Genomic DNA, 23,177 nt, shown 5'->3' with positions numbered 1-23,177 from the left:
GGAAACACTATACTGTGTTTGACTTCTTCCTTTCTCCTACTGCAGCTAAGCTGTGAAATTTTATAATTGTTCTTCTGCTTTACTGACAATACACAAAAATCAAAGATCAAGAAAAATCCAAGTATGCACACTGTGAAGGCTTATGCATTTATGTGTATGTTCTGTGCCAACATACACGTAAGTGCATAAATCATACAAAGAACTCTCCATGGTACAGACATCACAACTCAATATATCCCTAACACTGAGAACACACAAAAATGGTTTCTCAGTAAAAAACAGGATACACGTAAAGCAAGCTCTGCATCTTTAATTATAAAGAAAATCATTCAGAGGTTTTAATTATGCAATGCAATATTTTAACTCCTACCATACTAAGTCATTTGAAAAGAAAATTAATTTAGTCAAAAAAAATTGTCAGCATTTGATTCACGATCTACCCTAACACCAAACTGCAACAGAAGAGTTCTGTCTCCTACATTTTCCTAGCTGATATAAATGCAGTAAGCAGTTCTGCTGGAAGACATGCAAGAGGAAGTAAGAGAAGCTGTATAACTCCACTTTCTTTCTCTTCACAAGATGCAAAAAAGCAACTTCGTTAATAGTCTCTTGAAAAGACAAAAACAAAGTTTTCACTGTGGGTGAGGCAGGGGGCAGGGAGGGGTAGAATAATGACTCCTTTTATTCCTCCCCACCACACTGGCCACATAAATGGGAACAAGACATGTAGTGTTTGGAACTAATCTCCACCCATAGATTCTTTAAAAATAACACATTCTTTTGGTCTTTTTAATCTTTCAAATTTGTATAAAATATTTCAACATAAGCCACTGTTTTTGTCATCCTGGAAAAAAAAGGTGGGAGGGAGAAATCATTCAATTTCAACAGAGTTCCATGAAATGGTTTTCACTTATTACAAAGAATGTTTCAGAGATAATGGAAAGGTAATTATATTGAAATGTAATTTTCAATTAATTACTTTTTAAATTATGCTGCTGGATACCCAAATGGTGTCACAAATGTAGAGGATATTTAGCTTTAATCTACTGACAATAATAGCTGTGGGTTATTTTTGTTTGTAGGTCCACTTAATCAACAAATTTTTTTAAGCAATTTATATTGACCCAATATCTGAAAAAAGAGCTTTTGAAAAAGAAGTAGATGTTACAGGGCCTTGATTCACACATGTCAACGATCACATACATTAATGATACTGTATTACTGACAATTACATAATTAGCTGTGAAAAGCAATGGTAAAGCATCCCCAGTAAAAGTCCCTGGTTTTAAGATTCATTGACTGGCAACATTTAAAAACCTTTTGCCAAGATACAGGGGAATGTGGTGTGTCAAAAAATCAGATACCACATAGAGAGGGTTAATAAGTTAGAAAACATGATTTATATGAGAATGTATAGATTTTCTGGCATTTAAAATGTATTTCTAATCTTCATAAAGCAGAAATTCTAATTAAATTTGGAATTCATCATGGAGAAAACCTTTGTGCATCAGGGTTAAGTCTGATTTAAACTGAAAGGCATTTTCTGATCTTAGCATTTGATTTAATATTTTTTTAGATAATTTTTTTTATTAGATTTTTTTAGATAAATCATTAATTTGAAAGTTCTGGTAACAAAATAAAATTAATTTTTAGCTAAAGCAGAATGTAAATTCTCATCTACTCAGACAAAAGTCTACAGGAAATAAAACCAAAACAATAAAATCACATGCTGTCACAGGCTGCTCCTACCAAATACCCCACATGGACAAATATTTTGATACTGTCAATATTAGAGATACATAACTGACAAAATTTTCCCTCAACTAACATATCTCTTCAAAAACACCCAAAATGGAAATGAGAAGACTCCATTTTTATGCACTAACTAGATTTTTAAGCATAACCTTGTACTACGTTCTCATGTTATTAAAATAAATTGATGCTAATTACTAAAATAAATCTGGAATGTATTCACCAACGACAGCAATGTCATCCTAGTCTTACATCTGTGTAAGAAAAAACAAACTTTACTAACAGGTTTTCTTTAGTACATGGTCATATGTGTGTTTAAGTTTGTATATCAATTAGTACTACACACATAAATACATAAATTTAATAAACATGCTATACTGACATATAAAGGTGGGGTTTTTTAAAAAGAAAGAGTGCTGAGGCACATACATTTAGAAAGATCTTTTATTACTGATTAATGTTAAAAGAAATATCCTTAAATTATTACATACTGTATAGACTGAAGAACAGATAGCTTAATATTCATTAAAGGCAATATAACAATCAATAAATAAACTAAATGTACCCTTTCTGAAGGATTTTTTTTTCTGTGTTATTTCACTTTAAGAACAAGGTAGCCGATTTCAAATTACCATGAAAATATGAGGTTAGCATTTTTCACACTTTATAACTCAGTGCCATAACTGGTACCATATTTATACTGTTTTCATCCTGTTAGAGGAACTGAAATGTTGTCAGAGTAGTCTGTCACTCTTCAAATAAAATATGTTAAAAATAAAACAGACCCTAGTGTGACCCTCATTTATTTTATTTTTTTTCCCTTTGGAAATGTTGTAGCTTTAAGCATCATATTCTTTGGCACAGAATAATCCCTTTGGCCTGAATATCACGACAGCTTAAAATTCTCTACCCAGCTAAATACTGATGGCGGTACCCTAATAAATAAATAAATTAATTAATTAAAAAAAAAAAGAAGCCCACAAACACTCTCTTTTTTTTTAAATACTTTGAAATGCTAGTTAATGTACATCAGAACTGTAAAGTCATCCTTGAGTTAGCCATTTAACAAACTATGAGAATTAGGCAGGTAACATGTAAATGAAAACAGTATGAGGCTCGTAAATCTTCAACATAAGTGTCCTGGGTTCAGCAGTAGCAGTCATTTTTCTCCTTCTTAGTAGCCAGTGCAGTGCTGTGGTTTTGACTTTCAGCCTGGGAACAGTGCTGATAACACCAATGCTTTTTGCTGTTGCTCAGTAATGTTTACTGTGACCAAGGACTTCCCAAGCCTCATGTTCTGCCAGGGAGGAGGGGAAGCCGGGAGGAAGCAGAGACAGGACACCTGACCCAAACTAACCAAAGAGGTATTCCATACCACAGCATGTCATGCCCACTATATAAACTGGGGGTAGCTACCCAGAAGGGCTAGATCACTGCTCAGGTTGGCCTGGGTATCAGTCGGCGGGTGGTAAGCGGTTGTATTCTCTTCCCTTTTTATTTCCCTTATCATTATTATTATTCGTGGTAGGAGTAGTGATTTGTGTTATACCTTAGTGACTGGGCTGTTCTTATCTCAACCCATAGGAGTTACATTCTTTTGATTCTCCTCCCCTTCCCTCCGGGAGCGGGGGGAGAAATGGTGGGGGGGGAGTGAGTGAGCAGCTGCATGGTTCTGGGTTGCCGGCTGGGCTTAAACCACAACAGTTCTTTTTGGTGTCTAACATGGGGCACGAAGGGTTGAGATAACAACAGATCTCACCAGAGTGTGTACCAAGACAAAAAGTGCAATGCAAAAAAAAAAAAAAAAAAAAGGAAAGAGAAAAAAATGTTAAAAATGGGATCTTAAGTCAGAGAGGGGAAATATCAAAAAGAAAGGAAGATATAAAGGATGAAGAGATGTTAGCACGGACTGAGGAAAAGAGACAGAGGTACCACTAAAGATGATTAAAAAGTATTCAAAACTGAACACTTCTGCAGCAGAAAATGACTATCTGAAACATTTTACACCTCGGTGCCCTCAACACTTTCCACAGAAAGCAGGCTCACAAGTCAGACTGCCAGCATCTCTGCCTGGCAGGCTTCCCAACTCTCTAGGTATCCTGGAAGCTGTTTCCCTAGAAAAATCTGCCCAGAAATCCAGAAAAACAGAGTGCCCAGTGTCTGAAGGGTAGAGTTTTCTGACGGTGATACGCACAAGCTACACAAATTTTCTCTTTTGTAGCTAGAAAGACACAACATCCTTTATTAGCTGTAAGTTTCTTATATGTTGGGCACTGGCTTCTCCTACATAATAGATAAGCTATATTTCTTCACATCCTACTAACCCTTCTGTAAATTAGTTCAAATTTGAGTTCACTTTGGTCAATCATTTGGTCAAAAGCAGAAATGTATGGTTTCTTCAGCACCTCTTCATAGAAAATTACAGCTTCCTACCTGCAGTAGGAATCACAGAATCATAGAATAGTTAGGGTTGGAAAGTACCTTAAGATCATCAAGTTCCAACCCCCCTGCCACGGGCAGGGACACCTTGCTCTAAACTATATCACCCAAGGCCTCATGCAGCCTGGCCTTGAACACTGCCAGGGATGGAGCATTCACAACCTCCCTGGGCAACCTGCTCCAGTGCCTCACCACCCTCACAAGAAAGAATTTCCTCCTTACATCCAATCTAAACTTCCCCTGTTTAAGTTTTAACCCATTACCCCTTGTCCTATCACTACAGTCCCTAATGAATAGGCCCTCCCTAGCATCCCTACAGGCCCCCTTCAGATACTGGAAGGCTGCTATGAGGTCTCCACGCAGTCTTCTCCAGGCTGAACAGCCCCAGCTTTCTCAGCCTGTCTTCATATGGGAGGTGCTCCAGTCCCCTGACCATTCTCGTGGCCCTCCTCTTCACTTTACATAAAAGGCAAGGTCTTTACAGTAAATCAGTATCTTCTATAAAATCAAAGAATGCAGGAGAGGGAAACAGCACAAAAATCCTTCTTTCACTCTATATTTCTGTGTGCTTGAAATTCTAACAAGTTTTCCACTTATGACAATGGTCCTAAGACCCAACTTTTTCTTAAAAGTCCTGTCTTGTTCCCAGATCATCATGGCCACAGGAATACTACTACAGTGTCCCAGTAACGTATTTTGCTTCTTCAAAACCAAACCACAGTGATGCTTTGCAGTCATCTTGTGATCAGCTACTGTACACAGCAAGTTATCTGTCAATGTCACAAGTTCCAGGGTACACCACACTATGCTCTGCCCTAGTGCATCTTCATTCTATTTCCTTTTACTACAGTCCATAATATCATCAAGCTTTTCCAGTATAACATTCATATTTTTCTCCTTTTTTTAGCAAAAATTCCCAGACTTGGTTTAGTGAGTTGATTTTATTAGCATCCATCTACTTCTTTTGACCAGGTTATTATAAAAAAGAACTAATGGGATTAGTGGTCCTAGACACGCTGCTTTAACCTGAATAACTTCTCTTCCAGGACCCAAGGCAGTCACTCTGTTAGCTTACTAAAAAACTAATGTCGGTCATCTAAAGAAAACTGAGCCCTTTTGTGAACAAGGAGTACTGCTCTCAGTAACACACCTCCAAAAGCTCAACTGGCCTCTGACCCCAGAGAGGAGGGGTTCCAAAAAAACTAATCCTTTCAGTTTCTAAACTTTTTCATGGTTCTCATGTTCCAGCACAGCAGAGCAGGGGCTTTTTAATACCTCTGTGCTAAAAAAGAAAGAATAACTAGGTCATTTAAAAACTAGTTCATTTGATTACTCCTTCTTTCGCAACTTCTTTTATTTTTCATTATATTTTAATATCTGGTTCTAGGCTGCTGAAGCTTCTCAGGAGTAGAATCTTGGGATGACAATCAGCTATTTAACCATTTCTCTTGCAATTATGGTAAAGTCACAATTTAAGCACAGTACAAGCCTTATTCAAACTATTAAATCTTCGATTTTAAGCCTGGTAAATATAAATGGCATTATATAGTTTTAGAAACAGTACTTTTTTCTGAGATTTGTTATTGTCATTTCAGAATAATACAAACCATTATGAGATCTCACTAGTAAGCAGAAATTTATGTGACAAGTATGGAACAAGTTAATTACTTGCTCTGAATTTTTCATGTTCCTCTCAATTAATGTTAGCACTATTATGTACTGTGAATGACAAAATTAAATTCACCTAGTGAAAAAGTCTGCCAGCAGAAAAGAATGCACTTTGCTCTAAGCTTTAAATATTTGTCTATTTTCCGACAGAATAGCCACATGCAGCATTAATAAGTGATTTCTCAATAAAAGCCTACAAAATAAAAGATACTGCTCCTATGCATAGCAAAAAGAAAAAAAAAATCAAATTAAGATTACTTACTTGATTAAGTATATCTTGTTTCTGTAATGCATGCAAGGAAGGAAAGAACATACATACATTAGTGCAGTGTCATAACACTTCAGCTCTGTTTTTAGAATAGAACGATTTTTGTTGAAAGGTTAGTGATGTAAATGAACAGGTTTAAGACATTAGATAGAATATGCCATTTTCTTGCATTAGTGCATATGCCCAGAAAATGGTTCTATCAGCATTCTAGTTTTGATTAGAGAGTGCAAGCAATTTATTTTTAACCATACAATGACAGATAACCAAAGGGGAAAAAAGTAAATACAATGTTTGTCTTTCCCTGTGTACTTTAAAAAAATAACAAAAATTGTCTGCTGTCAAGAGTAGTTATTAAATAACTTAAATAGAAATGAATGGTAATGGTAATTTCATAAATACATTAACAACAAAAGGAGGGCTAAGGAGAATTTCCTTCCTTCACTGGATGAAAACACAGTGACAAAGGATGAGGAAAAAGGCTGAAGTACTTAACACCTTATTTGCCTCAGTCTTTAACAGTAAGACTGTTCTCTGGGTAGTCACCCCATTGAGCTGGAAGCCAGGGAGGGGGAGCAGATTAACGCCTCCATAATCTAAGGGGAAAAAATTAGCAACTTCGGAGTAGGCAAATGATTTCAACCTGACTGTAAACATTCTGCCAAGGGGGCTTCACTTGTCTGGGCAGATCCAGCCATGGAATGCACCTTGTGTCACGCAGTCATTGCCATAACCTGGCCTGATCTTTCTGCGCATGCAGATTTATTCTTTTTATCCACATCTGAACTGGAGCACTGCCCTGCTCCATGCTGCAGCCTTACTGGTTGAGATCCCTCCACCCACCTTTCATGTCACTCTTCATGCACTGATTAAGCTTAAGAGCCCTAGATGGTAACTACGGAAGCAAGTAAACAAGAAACCCCACAGAGGATGACAACGCTAGGACTACAAGCACACAATGGTGTGTACTTACTACCCATTTAGGTACAGACTTTATTTCTATCTGCGCTCCTAATTCTTGCTAGCCTATTCACTGCTCCTTTCAAAATGAAACAGCCAAAATTAATTAATTAAATATTTTTTCCATCATCTGGTAATCACAGCCCTCCACGAGGCAGATCTTAACCTACCTATGTGTCTTATATCAGGTATAAAATCTATTCTTAATTGCATATTTGACACTGACTTAGAAAAGGTGGCAGAGCAAAGCTTCAGTAGCATCTGTAGGAGTTTTAGTCATCTCCCTCTCATTGAAAGCAGAGAGTAAAAGCTCAGTAAACAAACTCCCTATACTGGATGACCTTCTGATAATCAGATACATCATTTCACTAAGCCCAAAAACCACTCACTCAACAAGATATAAAATAATGGAAAAACAAACCAGATGACTTCATGTAACAAGTTTCAAATACCAATAGCTTTTCTTTTGCTATTTCCATCCCATTACATCAGCTTGTGACAAAAAACTGCAACACAGAAGCAACAGAGTGGAATAAATTCCTGAACCCTTTAAGCAGGGAGACGCTTGAAACAGGAAGTTCTTAATGCTTTTTTTGAAGTGCATAAATTTGTCGGTCTGCTAAATCTGCCACAGCTTTATGCCCCATGTTTATTGGTAAAAAACTGGCACCACTTTTCGTTAGAAAATTTGAGTGCTTATGACATAGGGAACTAGGAAACGAAGAGCTAAAATAGAAACACGATGGTATCCTTTACAAAACACAACAAAACGGAACTGCTGCCTCCAGTATGTGGAAGTAAAAAGCTGCATTATGTCTGATTCAGCTGAAATCAGTCAATTTTTGTCATCCCGTTTAGAGATAACAATTAATTAATTAAATAGTACATCCAACTCATGAAGTCCTCATCCAACCAGATACAATCAACTTGCAAATCATTTCTAAGGAGATTATCCACATGGCAGGTTGAATCTATGTGAAACATATAGACATACCTGTGCAAAGGCAGTTCCGACTTGGTATATTCATTCAACTCCAGATGAAATTTCAGTCATTTTGCTTCCAGTTCAGTAGCTGATAGCATAAAACTTGAGCTAATAAATTCTAATAGATCCAAGGTAGCTTCACTGCTAGCTGTGTTTTCCTTATGCTGCACTCCCTGAAGTCTACGTGCTAAGCAGCAAAGTACAGAAGCTATCAGGGTCAGCCTAGGTCCAATGCTGACCAAGTAATAATGAGTCCTTTGATCCCTGCTGGAGACACTGAAGCCATCACAGGTTGCCCTTCCATCCTCCCATCCTATTCACTGGCTTAGGTGCTCTTCTGCTCTATAATCCCTGCATATTTTGATACATTGGTAGGATTCTACAACTAGCTGTAAACTGAAGAACACCAGAAAACAAAGTGTCACAGACTAAGCTGTGCCACCTGCTTGCCAGTGGGAACTGTTGAATGAATTCTTTGTTTGCTTTCCTTGTACACACAGCTTTTGCTTTACCTGCTAAACTGACTTTACAATAAACCCACTGTGTTTATTAACTCCAGCTTGACACAAATTCTGCCAATTCACCTGCTTTCAGTTAGAGCAGTTATCCCAGGTGCCCATACTGACCACTTTTTGCCATGATTCAACCTCCACATACCCGCAAACTGGAAGAACAACTTTGCTGAAAGAGACTAATCTCAGAACTTCAAGTACTGATTTGTTTATACACAAATTTGACAATGTATTACCTACATAGCAACATGTTATTTAAATACCCATATATTATTTTGTACTTTAAAAGTTTACACTTCACAAATCTGAAAACGTATGATAACTGAAAATAAGAATTTCAAGAAAAAACTGAATAATAAATTAAGACTATTCTATCAGAATCTAAAAGCACAAAGAAAACTGCAAAATTGGAAAAAAAAAAGAGCAAGTACTGAATTTGCAAATCAACAGTTCACACTTTCTAAAAAAAAAACCCCACCAAAACAAACAAACAAACCCCCCCCCCCAAAGCAAACAAAAACCCCCAACAAAATAAAACAAAAGTGGGTCTACATTCTAACAAAAATTCAGGTCCTACAACCAATGTTACATTTGAGAATAAATTAGCTGGTCATATCATTCCCATCCTTTTATAACCTACGAATCTATTTAACTATAATAATGGAGATTTCATACAATCATTTACAAGATCAATTTATATTTTACTTAATTATGGAATATTTTCTTCAGAAACTGACTATACAAACATTCTGCTTTGCAAAGTTCCAAGTGACAAATACTGTTTCAATACTTAATGAGTTATAACTACTTTACTTGACAATAATTTGTCTTTTACATCCTGAAATGTAAGATGAAGCAATTTTCATTTTTCTACCCTAAACATAAGACAGTCAGAAACACTACTATTAGAAACATTACAGAAATAGGTTTTTATTTAGCTAAACTTTGAATCACACTATTAGGATGTGCTAAGCAGATGCAAATTGCAATTGGGGATAACAAAAGAAAATAACTCTTTTTCTACCAGCCAAACCAGAATACTTTGTCTAGTAGTGAATCTGTAGAGACAATAAACATGCACACACACACACTTTTTTTTCCAGCTGAATTCTTCATATTGTTAGAAAAAAATTCTCCTTTAATAATGGGGATCCCACTACCAGAAACAAAGCATGAGAAATAAAATTTTAAAAGAAAACTTAACTGAATAGGTATTACTTTTCTAACTTTCAAAATTATGTTTAACATTCTGGATATTTGAAAAGAATTGGGAAGTGTGTTAACCTAACCAAGAGAGTTTCATTTTTTTCTGTCTCTGTGATGGTTTTGGTTCTGATCATTTTCTTCATGGTAGGCAGTATGAGGCTATGTTTTGGATTAGTACTGAAAACAGGTAATACAGGGGCGTTTTCATTATTACTGAGAAGTGCTTACATAAAGTCAAGGCCTTTTCTCAGCCCCACAGGCTGGGGTGTAGGAGATGTTGGGAGGGGACACAACTGTGACAGCTGACTCCAAATGACCTAAGGGATATTCTGTATCATATGATATCATACTCAGCATATAAACTAGGGGAAGAAGAAAGAATGGGGGAATGTTTGGGGTGATGGCATTTGTCTTCCCAAGTCACCATACTTGTCTTGGGAAGACTTATTTGTCTTGGGAGTTAAGATCTCTGTGATTTCTGTTCTCCCAAGATGGCCAAACACCTGCCTGCCAATGGGAACTGGTGAAGGAATTCTTTGGTTTTCTTTCCTTGAACACACAGCTCTTGCTTTACCTCTTAAACCCACTTTATCTCAATCCACGAGTTTTCTCAATTTTACTTTTCTGATTCTCTCCTCCTTCCCACCAGGGAGGAGTGAGTGAGCAACTGTGAGACGCTTAGTTGCCAGCTGGGCCTAAACCATGACAGTCTGCTTAAATCTTAGAAAAGATAACGTGGTTTTATGTAAATTACTAAGCAGGTATGTCTAATGTGATATTTATAAACTAGTTCTTCGAAATATTCACATTTTTTTATTTTCCAAACAGTTTCAAATACCCAAACATCTAATTTATAAACATTTTTCTATTTCAAATGGTTAGATTTGCTACAACATTTGTAAATATTTCTCCCCACCATTTCTGACCACTGAATAAAGAAGAAGAAGAATTACCCCTTCAGGATTATATTTTGCTAACACACCACTGCCGTGGAATTCTTCCAAGACATCCTTAATTTTCTTGGTGGAATCTGGATGAAGAATAAGAGAGAAAAAATGAAAATAGAGAAAACTAATTTACAAAATATAAACTGTAATTAAAAAAACAAGAGCCAAATTGTTAATAGCTTTTCTCAATGAATATTAGTAATTTTCTCTAGCTGTATGAGAGCTGTGGGCACAAAGAAAATGATAACATACTATCCCCTCTCATTAAGTAATATAAAAATCAGCAAGTAAACACAAAATGCTCAGAAGCAAACAGTCTTTGACCCAACCCTTAACTATTGTTAATTAGCATATATCTGAAAGAGCTGTTTGCAAGGACTATTTCAAGTCAGTTTTCTTCTCCTTGAAACACAAGTCATCTATGGAACACAGTCATTCCCAACAGTGCTACTGAATCATCTCTGGCACAGCTGCCAGTAAGTAGAGAACGTGTCAGAGAAGCCACACAATACCAAGATAAAACAGAAAATTGGAGAAAAAAAAAATAATTTTTTCTTCAATCACGTCAGAGAAAACAAATGTTGCTATAAACACCTCAATTTTTGCAGACTTTTAAGATATTCTAACCACTGTCAGCTACAGTAATTTTAGGACAACTTTTGTCTAACAGAATTGTGCAAAATCCCTGTAGTTCAGAAGCACATAGATGTAACCTTTCCAGTTTGTTTTTAATTGTCTACCTGCAGAATAACAAAACAATTATTTCAATAAGTAGCCACTACATACGCCACTACATACAACTCTTAAACACAGATTTGCTTAGAATACATCATGCACATAAACATTTTTCAAGCTTAAATATCTCAGCAATACAACAAAAATAATTGTAATTCAATGTTTCCTTTAAAATGCAGTAGTTGAGTGCATACTGCTCAAATGTGCATAATGGATAAAACACAGAAGTGAACTGTAAACTAGTAATGAGTAACAGATGCATTACAAAAGAAAGCAAGTAAAATTCATGGCTGCACATTTATTTGTACAACAAAACCTAGAAGGAAAGGAGAGAAGCAAGGAGTACACCAAGAACAGGACTATCACATGAGCCATTAGTTAAACCCTTTAAATTACAAACATTAGGACCTAGACTTTTTTTTAAGTGTGTCAACAAAATATAGCACTGTAATAGTTCTTACAAGTAAAAGAAATTCAGCATCTCAAACCTGAAGTATGTTTACAAAAAAAAAATATTTTTAGCATTTATCAGCAAGGGATTTCAAGAATAGCTTTGTAACAGCTCGTAACAGCAGCTATAAACACCAGTAAAATTCTATTTTAAGACGTGCTGGAGGAGTTGTTTCCCCCCTACCCTCTCACACAGTTTAGAATGTAATAAGAATGCCTTTGCCAATGCTTGTCATTTTATGAAAATTTCTTAAATGGAAACAGCCAAGACTATGTGTGGCCTCAATAAACAGTCCATTTTCATTAATCACATGTCAATGTTATTGACAACTGTAAGTAATGGAGTTTAGCTGGTCTCATGGGCACTCACAACATATATTTACTTGATAAAGTCATCTATAGTCATATTGTAGACATTTGAAATACAGCAAATAATTACAACTTCGAGTGTAAAAAGCATTAATTAAAAAAGGCAAGAAATAAAATTTATTAAGCACTGTAAACAGAAGATGATGGGTTAGATATTTATTGATGAGGACAAGAATGCAAATTTATAAGTGACAAAATTTCTTCACTTCCGTCTCTATTATTTCAATATGTTTTTCAGTAGCCATATGCAGGGTTGTATACAAAACTTATTGTACCTTCTGATAATGAAGTCAAGAAGTACTAAAGCAGCAGTGTGAGGTGAGCAGATGTATGACAGAAGTGACTCATCTCATACTAAAACTGGGTTTTTCTACACTTCGGAGGAAAGAGGTTAGACACACATCAAACAGAAAGACAGCAAGGTCTCCTCACACACTTCTGTCATCCACAGTAAATAAATACATAAACAGAATAGAAATAGCCCGCTCTGTAGCAATTTCAAACAGTGTCTTGAGGTTCTTCTCCGAATAATGGCCATCCTTCTTTCATGATTTGCCAGTTAAAATCTATTTATCTTTAAATAAGTATTATGCCTATGCAACCATAACTAGACTGTCTTTTGTTACTTATTAAATATAAATTCTTTGCTTTATTTTATTCATACTCTTCTTAACCAAGTATCATTATGAAGTAAAATATTCTCTATTCCAGCAACAATACGACTGTTCTCCTTTTTTCTGCATGAGCTTAAAGCAGTCATATCTAAAAAAAACATAATTAATTCCATTCTTGAAATAACTGTCAAGAAAAAAAGGGTCTGTGGATGTAAATTCTGCTTCAGTTGTCCCAGCAAAACTCTTCAAGAGATTTTCACATTCTGGACAGGAGCTGTATTTATTACAAGCACCACGACATACATTTCACAGCCAAGACAGAACCATTTTTCAGTCTTTTGTTCACAGTCATTCAATCATTTTTTTTAGTTTCTTTGACAGTATCCAAACTAACATAAAGATCTTTAAACTGCTCAGAATTACAGAACAATATTTTAAGTTAAACGCCAACTGACTATCTTCTGCATGCATATTCTTCAACAGTGCTAACACTCCTCAGAACCCATAAATCTTCCTCAGCCTCTAGTAGGCAAACTAGTGTTAGGAACATGTTCTATCTTTAAGAAGCTGGCTTAAAGAAATACAAAGAATAGGATAATTTTCAAGTTTCATTCTTATTTTGAGATTAGAAATACAAGTGGTATTGCCTTGGAAAGGTCTATGCCCACAAAAATTAGAAACTCCACTGACATTTTCTCAATTCTTCTTTAAAAAAGTCAAGTACATGCTTTCTGTCAAAAACAGACCAAAAATTCCAGAAAATATATACAGAAGTCACTCAGAAGTTTTTCTAGCTTTTCTTTCCCTAAGCTTTTTAACTAGGAAATACCAACAGTGCCACACATTTCATTACAGTTTACTCTGATCCAATCATCTACATACTAACTTGAAAACGGTGGTGCAAACATAAGCACCAAACCAGAACCTGTGTTCTCACTTACCTACAAGTACATGTTCTGCATAACTCAGCAATTTACCTCTGTGAGCAGTCTCAAATTCATAAGCACCACTCATGCTAAAATACAAATTCACTGGATTAGTCTTAGTGATTTCTTAAATTAAGGACAAATTCCTCCTTTAAGCCTCTGTATTCCAAGTTCTCCTCGAGAGAGGCACTTCCTAAATACGTCTAGATATAGCACGTAGCCTGTTACTGCAGAGCTTAAATCCCATCTTACCTGCAAAGCTATAGCTGGCATAGTATGAATTTCATGTAGCTTTAAATATAAAGCTTGTTTTAAGTAACAGCCCTATTTTTTTTGTTGTTCTCACAACTTCATTTTTACCCACTAGCCCAGTGAATGTCCATGCTTTGGGCCTTCACTCACAATACAGAAGACCTTCAAGTCTCACCTTTGAATGGATTCAAACTCTTATCCTTAAACCCATCTGTTGCAATTTGCATAGCATGCTGCAGCAGTCATCTAGTCAGGAGAGTGGAAAAAGGGGACCAGGAATCAGAGCTTCCCTTGGATGAGGTGAGACATGGCTTCCCACCTAAGGCTCCAGTGAGTCTGGGGCAGAACAGGCCAGGCATGGTGTGGAAGACTGCTATCTGAAAAGCTATTACTAGTACAGGGGGGGAAAAGTAGCTGGATTCCACACAAAGCTGCAGAAATTTTATTTTAACATAAAGACTCCAAAGCAATAGATTTATAGATGAGACCTGGGCTAATGTACTGTTTCAGAATAAAGGCAAACCAATTAAAAGAATGACAATAGAAACAAGAAACCTACGCATGTAACAGTAGAAGTGTCAAAGTGTCTGATTTTTTCTTAACTGTCTTTCAGTCCTAACAAAGATACATTTTATAACTGATGACAAATTTACATACTAAGTTCAAAACCATTTAAGATTTAGCCCACATTAAAAATTATGATTCACTTTTTAAAATGACTCAACTTTAGATGAGTAAGACTGAGCACTCAGCTGAGACTGGAATTTGGTATACCATTCTCCCATAATCAGAAAACACAAAACAGAAGGAAAGCTTGCACAGATCACATACTTTGTCTACATTTTCTCCCCATCCTCCCTGCAAAAAAAAAAAAAATCCTTGAAAAGGAAAAGGGAAAGAAAAAAAAAACACAAAAACATATTGTATACGTAAAAGTTTTTACAATTTGAAGGGAAATAAGCACTAGAAAACAATGACTGGATTAAGAGTAATTCCCTTATAAATCCAGATATGTTTTTCAATCTCAACAGAATTTCATCACAGCCTCCACACTTACTGGACTGTAACTAATTTTAATACATACAATAAAAAGCAAAGTAGTAACCACTTTCTATCTTTCCATTCCTTTTGTAAACTTCATACAATATGAAAAATACCACAGGCATCCAAAATCCCCTCATGATGAAGTTCAGAATTTATGTAGAAGCCACAGAGGTATTTTTTATTCATCTTCTTATAACTGAGAAAAAAAAAAAAGGAAAAGGTGCAACCTTCAATATTCAATTTTCTCCATGCCAACAAAGCCTAGCTCAAACTCAAAAACCCTGCTTGCTGGATAAGCCAATTGGGGAAAATCCAGCACTCAGTTGACATCACAATTTTTATACAGGTTCTTATTCTTCTGTGGACTTTTTTGTTTTGTGGATGCATTCGTACAAAAACGTGTGTGCATATATAAATTTATGCATATAGCTTTTTTGTTGGGGGGGGGTTACATAGTTTATTTTATTCAGAGAACTGGATAATGCTTTTGCTCAAGCTATAGCTTTGCTTATCTAAAGTTTTACTGGTCCATAAATACCAGTATGTTAAAATGGCCAAACCTGGCAACACATCTGTATACAGCACAGAAAGGTAAAAACTCTTTGACTTCCAACAATAAAAAGGTTGCTCCAGTAAAAATACGCTTTTTCTAGTATGACTCAGTCTTGCAGTGTGTCTGAATTGGGAAGAGACACCTGATGGCTGACACTGAACCAGAAGGCAGTGGCTTACATGTCCTGTATTTCCTACACACATGGCTGCAGGGTCCCTGGCAAAGCTCTTTTAACACAGGTCAAGACTGAGCTTTGATTTGTGACTTGTAAGTGATCTTTTGATGTGAATTTATAAAAGAAGCAAGCATTTAAGACCTTAAGTGAGATAAACACTCAATTTTGGTTTTCTGTATTTATAATATAAAACCCATTGCAGCCTTCAAAAAAGAGTGGCCAGGCTGGGAAGGCAATCACTGTCCACTGGTCTAAAGTAGTCTTACCTTCACTAGTTGCTAGCTATGGTTTGGTAACACTCCCTGAACTGGAGAATTTGAGTGACTACACCTTCCAGCAAACCACATTCCCACTGAATTATCTGATAAACAATTTAGAAAAAGCTTAGAAATGCAAGCAGAATTGGATGGTAATAAATACGGTGGTGAGCGACCTCTGCAACAGGGAATGCAGGAGGTGGAAGAAGCAGCAGGTGAGGGAAGCAAGAACCATAGCTCCTGTTGCAGAGGACAACTTCCTCCTGACACCCAAAGCAGAAGCTGTCTCTTCCACCCATCCTCCCTGCTGCCCAGCATCACAAGGAGGAAAATTGATCCATTCTTCCCATTGATACTTAATGAACGATACTTACACAATCAAGGACTTCTTTGAGGAAACAAGCAATACTGACTGCATGTGCCACTTCCTTAGTTCACATTACTAAAAAATGTCCACCAAACGCCAACTCCCTACTTTGTATGTTCAAACAAATGTATATTGCAGAAAACAGGGTTCTTGGGAGGAGTAAAGGGGAGGCTTAATTTTCATCTGCCAGTGGGATAAGCTTTGAAAGGAAGAAATAAGGGAAGGACAAAAACATACTCCAGGACTTGAGAGGAACTACAGATAATTCCTGTGTGTACTTCAAAACATTTTGAAAGGTAAAATAAGTAATCAAATCTTAAATTTAAAAATTACTACAGCTAACTTAGCTTCTTTTGAACATACAGAAAATTAAGGCCCAAAGAGTTTGAAAAATCTTCAGAGGGCTTCTCTGAGAACAATTTCATAAAGTGAGAAAATCATTGCAAGTCATTCTACTACTCAGCTTCAACATGCAGTATTTGTGCACATAGTCAATATGCTGTACTTGAAGAAACCCACTGCCTTGAGACAGGGAAGCAGGAGACACCTCAGGAGACCTCTCCAGCCCTCAGATCCCATCACCCCGCTTAAGCTTGAGAAGTAATGCAAAACCTTCAGCGAGTAACTTTGCAGCTCCTTCTTTCCCTTTTCTCATTTCCTGCTTATTTATAGCTGGTCACAGGATCTGATAAAGGCTGCCAACTCGTAACCTTTCCAGTCAGAATGATGATGAAACCATTCTTTATTAAATTAAGGAAGTAATGTTATTGACAACATATTTCACCCCAAACACTAACTGTAAGCACTAGCTTTCTAACGGTGAAAAATTGGATCAGTCTGATTTGAAATTTAGCAGATGTTATTTCTGATTTTAAGTGGAAACAGGAAAATAGCTTTATAAATTGAGAGTATTTGTACTGGTCTTGAATCTTACATTAAAAACAGCAACAAAAAAATACAGTAGTCCATTTGTTTCTACTTCCCCAAAATTATTCTTTATGGGTTTTAATATGTATTCTTTGAACTCATTACCTATTTAACCTAAACTTTAATTATGGCTTGAAAAATTATTGTATAGGGTATATTAACATAAAGCATGTATGTCTTTATTTTGAAGACCTTGGGGGAAGAAGCAACTTGGGTGATATAAGTTGTCTGGAACAGTTAGGGGCTGTTGCTCGTAGGGTTTTGTTCTTTGTTTGTCTTCTCTTCTACCCCATTTCCTTATGAACAGGCTGCTTGAAAACCCATGTTTCATAGAATCACAGAATGGTTAGTGTCGGAAAGCACCTTAAGATCATCTAGTCACAACCACCCTGTCACAGGCAGGGACACTTCCCACTAGACCAGGCTGCTCAAAGACCCATCCAGCCTGGCCTTGAATACGTCCAGAGAAAAGCCTTCACAAGTTCCTTGGGCAGCCTGTTCCAGTGCCTCACCACTCTCACAGTAAAAAATTTCTTCCTTCTATTTACTCATTGCAAGACATAATTTCAAAGCTACATCTGGTTCTTCCATTCTTCCATGCAGCAAGGTTTTAGAAATGGTTTTACACTCTTCTTGAAGCAGTAAAATTTAATGGTTATTTCCCCCTCCACCAATTTTGCTTTATAGTGTTTCTTGCAAATATTATATCTTTATAATGGTTGCTTATATGTTTATTCCAAAGTTTCACATTAGTTTTACTCTTCCTCTTACAAAGTTTTACAGGTTTATAAAGGGACAGTTCTTAAGACCCTATGGACTGAAACTGTATTTCAGATATTAATTTTAGATCTCAACATTGGAGGCAACACTTCTGAATTTTACCTGTGGCAATTTTCTTAACATACAACATAAATGATGAGTCAAGGGATTAATTTTAAAACTAAAAATCCAACTCAAATTTAGTTTTGTCTTACAGGATTTTGATCCATTAGAACACATATCTCTTCCACTTCAAGATGTGCTTACTATTTCAAAGAAATGTTATTTGAAAACATAATCTGCACTTTTGGAATCATTTTCTGTCTTGGGAGCAAAGGCTTTAAAATCTTGAACTACAGACAATGAAGGTTCCTGCACTTAATGAGATTCTTTAATAGTAATAAAATGGTTTTCCTTTGTCTTTTCTAAATTTGATTCTGGAACTTCTGCTCTTTGTGATCACAGGCTTATTGTAGTAGAGGAGTAGAGTAGAGAAGAACTGCTGAAAGTGTTCGCTAGAGCCTGCTCTCCCCAGGACTCAGGGAAACAAGTCTTGACAACTCTTGTCAGAAGATTTTCAGTATTTAGTAACAATCCAAAATATCAAGAACTCCATCAAGCACTTGTTGTTACTACTGTTATTGTATACTGCTGTTTTGGCATGCCCAAAATTCTCTGCTGCCTGATTAGTTTTGGATGAGACTCCACATGATGCATATATATAAACACTGTATACATTAACATACAATGTTGCCAAGCCCACCATTTTAGTTTACATGCACATTGAACATGTATATTCAATTTCGTGAATTCAGACGAATTCTTGCCATCAATCAGATATTACCTGATCTACCCTACCAAACCTCTATAAAAAAAAAAAAAATAGCATTAAGGTGGCCATCTATAGTGTGGAAAAAAAGAAGAAAAAGCGTCATCTGCATTCTATACAACTTTGGACAGCATAAGCAGATTTTACCATTACATGATATTTCATATTTGTTAAAACTGTGCTCCAGTTTACATTATCAGAAATTGCCTGAAATTTCATGACTAAATAAAATAAATACGTTAAAAAATATTATTGCTTATATTAATCCTCTGAATTTTGCACTTCCTTTGTAAAGGGTTTTTAAGTTTGTGCATGTTTAAAGTGTTGACACTGCAACAGCAGTTCTAATTTTCCACCATTTATTCTGTGAATCTTACCATAATTCCATTTTAGATATAATCGTTGAGTACTTACAGGTGTTGAGCCTGTGGAAACATGAGTATCATAGGAAGTTTAAAGTCAGTCACTGAAAAAATAGTAATTGTGTTGTTCACAGGAATGAACTACTGCGTAAGACATCTGCCCAGCAGCCACAGGCTCCAAACCACTGCTTGATTACAATGGCATGGCCTGATGCAGAGGTTGTTTCCACTGCGGTATTTACACATAAAGCTACCTTAAAAAAAAACAACAACAACAAACAAACAATAAACAATTCCGGTTCCAGATCTAACTTTCAGGATAATATTGTCCTTCTAATGCCCAGGAACTTGAAGTTTAATAAAATACAAGCCTGATAAGAGGCTACAAGTTTGTCTTAATTAACATGGAGCTTTCCTATTTCCGTTACTACAGCAAGGCAACTCAGTATTTGTATTATACCTTCACACATTAACTAAGGTTAATATATGCTCATTTACCTTAACAATTGCCATTGCAAGCCTATTCTGGGAAGTTATATTCATGGCTCTGAGAAAGAGCTTCAAGTACTACTTCTATAAATCCAGCTGTGAAGTTCAAAATTAAAAAAAATAATAGTGTCCATCTAAGCCAGCTCTGTGCTCAAGTTCACAGTCAGACAGATCTTCTACAACACTGCTGTACCAAGCCTTTATTTTATTAGCATGAAATACTTTCTCCTATTAATTAACTGTTTTATCTCATTAATCTCTTAAGAGACTTTACAAACAATACTGACCATAACGGACATTACCTGAGAGAGTACAAGAGACATACTAGGCATGGACATCAAGGAAAAGAAAGCTTGTAAGGTCATTTTGTGCTCCTGTAGAGCTGTGCTCTGCTGATCATTGTTTGATGCATCTCAAATCCTTTCCCTTCCACAGCAAATACATTAGACCTGAATTTTATATTTGCCTTAGTTCAAAGAGATTTCATCTTCCACCTTTCCAATTTAGTATCAAAGCTGGAATAGGACAATTCTCCACTCACTCCAGGACACTTAAGGAAACAGGAAGGAAGAATAAGCCTTATAATAGAGTCCACTGATAAAGGCAGCATTAAGCCCTACTACCAGGACCATTTGTAACTTTATCCAGTGACATTTTAATATTGAAAAAACAGTCCTCTGAGAGGGACACTCCAAGGAAGACTGCATTTTCATGGAAGCTTCCCTAGCAAGGTAATAACATTATTCAGATAAGTAGTTCCCTCAAGCAAGTCTAGAGAGCTCTCTGATCATCCTGAACTATGTAATTTAAGAAGTTGAACACATGTGGGTTATTTGCCCTATACAGGCTTTGAAGCCAAAGGCCGTTTGCTCTCTTTAGCTTTATTTCTTTCTCCATTACCATTTCATGGAATTTATTCAGCTAATAAAACAAAATATATAAATTCTCAGCCATCTCTGTTCTAATCCCTAAGAAATATGTTTAATCCTAAAATAATCCTATGATCAGTTTTCCACTGTTTCATCCCATCAATCTGTTCTTCACTACTTAATTTTTCTCCAATCCTATTCCCCGGCATAGATGTTTGCTCTTTTGTGTACTACCAGCAAATTAGTAGCTTTTGTGTGATGGGTATAGTAGTACACAGGTATTTGTGTTTCAAAACTTGTCTCTCCAGCCTTATAAGTTTACCTCCTTGACTTTGAGGACAAAAGAATCCCTTTGTCACAAAGTTTTATTTTAGGGAAATGCAGAATGGAGTGCTTTCAGCAAATCTGAGTCACAGGGAAGACAGACCTTTGTCCAAAAGGAATTGTCTTGAGAAATGAGTGAGACATACTACAGACGTAGACTGATTTCTGCCTTAAAACACTGATGATGGACTGTTGGATAAATATACTAGAATGAATGAACAAAGATGCAATTATGAAATCCTCATGTGGAAATGATGGAAGCTAACTGACTCCTACTTCCTGAAAAAGTTTAATCACTGAGCATACAGAAAAAAAGATATACATGATGATGTCATGAAAGAAACCTACCACCCAATAAACCAAAAACCACACCAACTAAACTGGGCAAAATGCAGCTTATACCATATACAAATGCATGCAACTTAACTGAGTGAAGGGTAAAACAGAGTTCTACAAATTATGAGTACATATATAGTAAGAGTGCTTCTTACCTGTTAGAATACCAAGAACTATGCTAAACAAGATAAAGAACTTGTTAAATAAGTACAAAACTGTCAGAGTTAAGTTTTATTAACTTGGAGTTTATTCCTAATATTTCCAAGACAGAAAATCATCTTAAATGTATTTTTAACATTCTCAAGGTTTAGGGTTTGTGGGTTTGTTTTTTTGGGGTTGGTGGGTTGGTTTGGGGTTTTGTTTGTTCAGTTTTTTTGTTTGGACATCGATTAGTGACCTATACCATTTATTTGGATATTTTAACCAACAGTTTGGACCAGCAGAAGAACCAGTCCCTGACTCAAGTCAAGCAGATTTTATTATTATTAAAAATATTTAATTAAAGATACTTCCCTTATTTTTGCTTTGAATACTATTACATAACATGCTGACATCTACAAAAATCAACTGAAAATACAAAGCTATGGAGAGTGCTATAATGATGAACACAAGATTTCAGGACTTTTGCCATTGCCTAGTAGGACGGAAATCTAAAATAAAACGTGGCAGCATCTGTCTTTCCTTTAACTATGGCTCAACAGATTCCACTTGGAGCAGTAACTATTGCTATAAACATCTTTGAATTAGTTATCTTAGAGGCTTTACTAGAGGCGTATGGAATACACCGGGTACCACCATATTCTTTCGTTACCCTTCCCAGTTCTCAAAAACCCTATATTAAGGTTAGTAGACTATCACCCTTTTACAGTTTAAGCAACAATATAAGGCAAATGAAAATTTTCCACCTTTTTTTTCCAGAATAAGACCTTATAAACAATGACTGGAAAACCCTGGTGACAGCACACATACAACAGGATCTCTCATAATAAAACATTCCCGCTGCCGAATTCACACACCTATTAATCATTTGACTTTCTCACCTCAGTGAAATCTAAGTAGGAAAAAAATTAGGAAGGAAATAAATCTACTTACCAAAACATCTTTTCTGTCACCTATGCTTCTAACTACAAAGATATGCCCCTAAACTACACTTAAATTCTATTCAGAAGAAAAACATATATGTCTATTGACTGTAAGCCTAAAAAACTTAACATAAGCTTATTGAAATGTTTTACGAACATGTAGCCCTAAAGTGCAGGTATTATAACAACATTAAGTTGTTAGCAAACAAGTAGCAAAACACCAGTAATGTGACTCTGGCATTCATCAACTTAATGGTGCCAAGGACAAAAGGCAACATAACAGTAATGAATCAAAAACACTTCCAAGTCACAGGATTCAAATTTATATCCCTTCCTAATCCATCCAATCCTACCTCAGTATGCTCACACAGGACATGCTTGTTTATTTAATTTTATATTGTTCAGTTAGGAAAATTAACACCGATACTCTCGAGAGCACCTAAGATCAAGACAATTTCAGCAAAGATGATCAGACAGACCAAAAGCATGCAGAAAAGCCACCAGAAGGAAAGGAGGCCAAAGAGTTAATCACAAAATAGGATAAAAGGAACAAGACAAAGAAAAGATGCAGAGAAGGAAAGATAGGAAGCGGCAAACAAAAAATCAAAACCAGCAAGACAAAACAGAGGAGGAAAGGAAAGTTTATTCTGATGATTCTGACGATCACCTTTCTCTTCTTTTGCATCTTCACACTTCTTTTTCCAAGTTGTAACTAATCTATCTT

At 36.1% G+C, this 23,177-nt stretch overlaps 1 protein-coding gene across 15 annotated transcripts in view; it reads right to left on the bottom strand.

Moving 5' to 3' along the window:
- Positions 1–23,177, bottom strand: part of DGKB (diacylglycerol kinase beta) — a 476,877-nt gene that overhangs the window by 282,572 nt on the left and 171,128 nt on the right. For 11 of the 15 annotated variants that reach the window (XM_061356469.1, XM_061356463.1, XM_061356472.1 and 8 more), the window contains 2 exons: positions 10,741–10,817; positions 6,122–6,142 (listed from right to left, as the gene is read on the bottom strand). The exons of 1 other annotated variant lie outside the window; for it this stretch is intronic. In XM_061356469.1, coding sequence (XP_061212453.1) covers positions 6,122–6,142; positions 10,741–10,817 — 98 coding nt within the window. The remainder of the gene's footprint in view (positions 1–6,121; positions 6,143–10,740; positions 10,818–23,177) is intronic. 3 more of the 15 variants (XM_061356471.1, XM_061356475.1, XM_061356477.1) reach the window with 1 other exon arrangement.

The sequence above is a fragment of the Neopsephotus bourkii genome, unplaced genomic scaffold (genome assembly GCF_033783945.1).
Source record: "Neopsephotus bourkii isolate Nb327-2 ecotype Australia unplaced genomic scaffold, CSIRO-AGI_Nbou_v1 NB_855, whole genome shotgun sequence".
NCBI lineage: Eukaryota > Metazoa > Chordata > Aves > Psittaciformes > Psittacidae > Neopsephotus > Neopsephotus bourkii.
The sequence above is the reverse complement of the archived record's forward strand: the minus strand, read 5'-3'. Positions and strand labels throughout refer to the sequence as shown.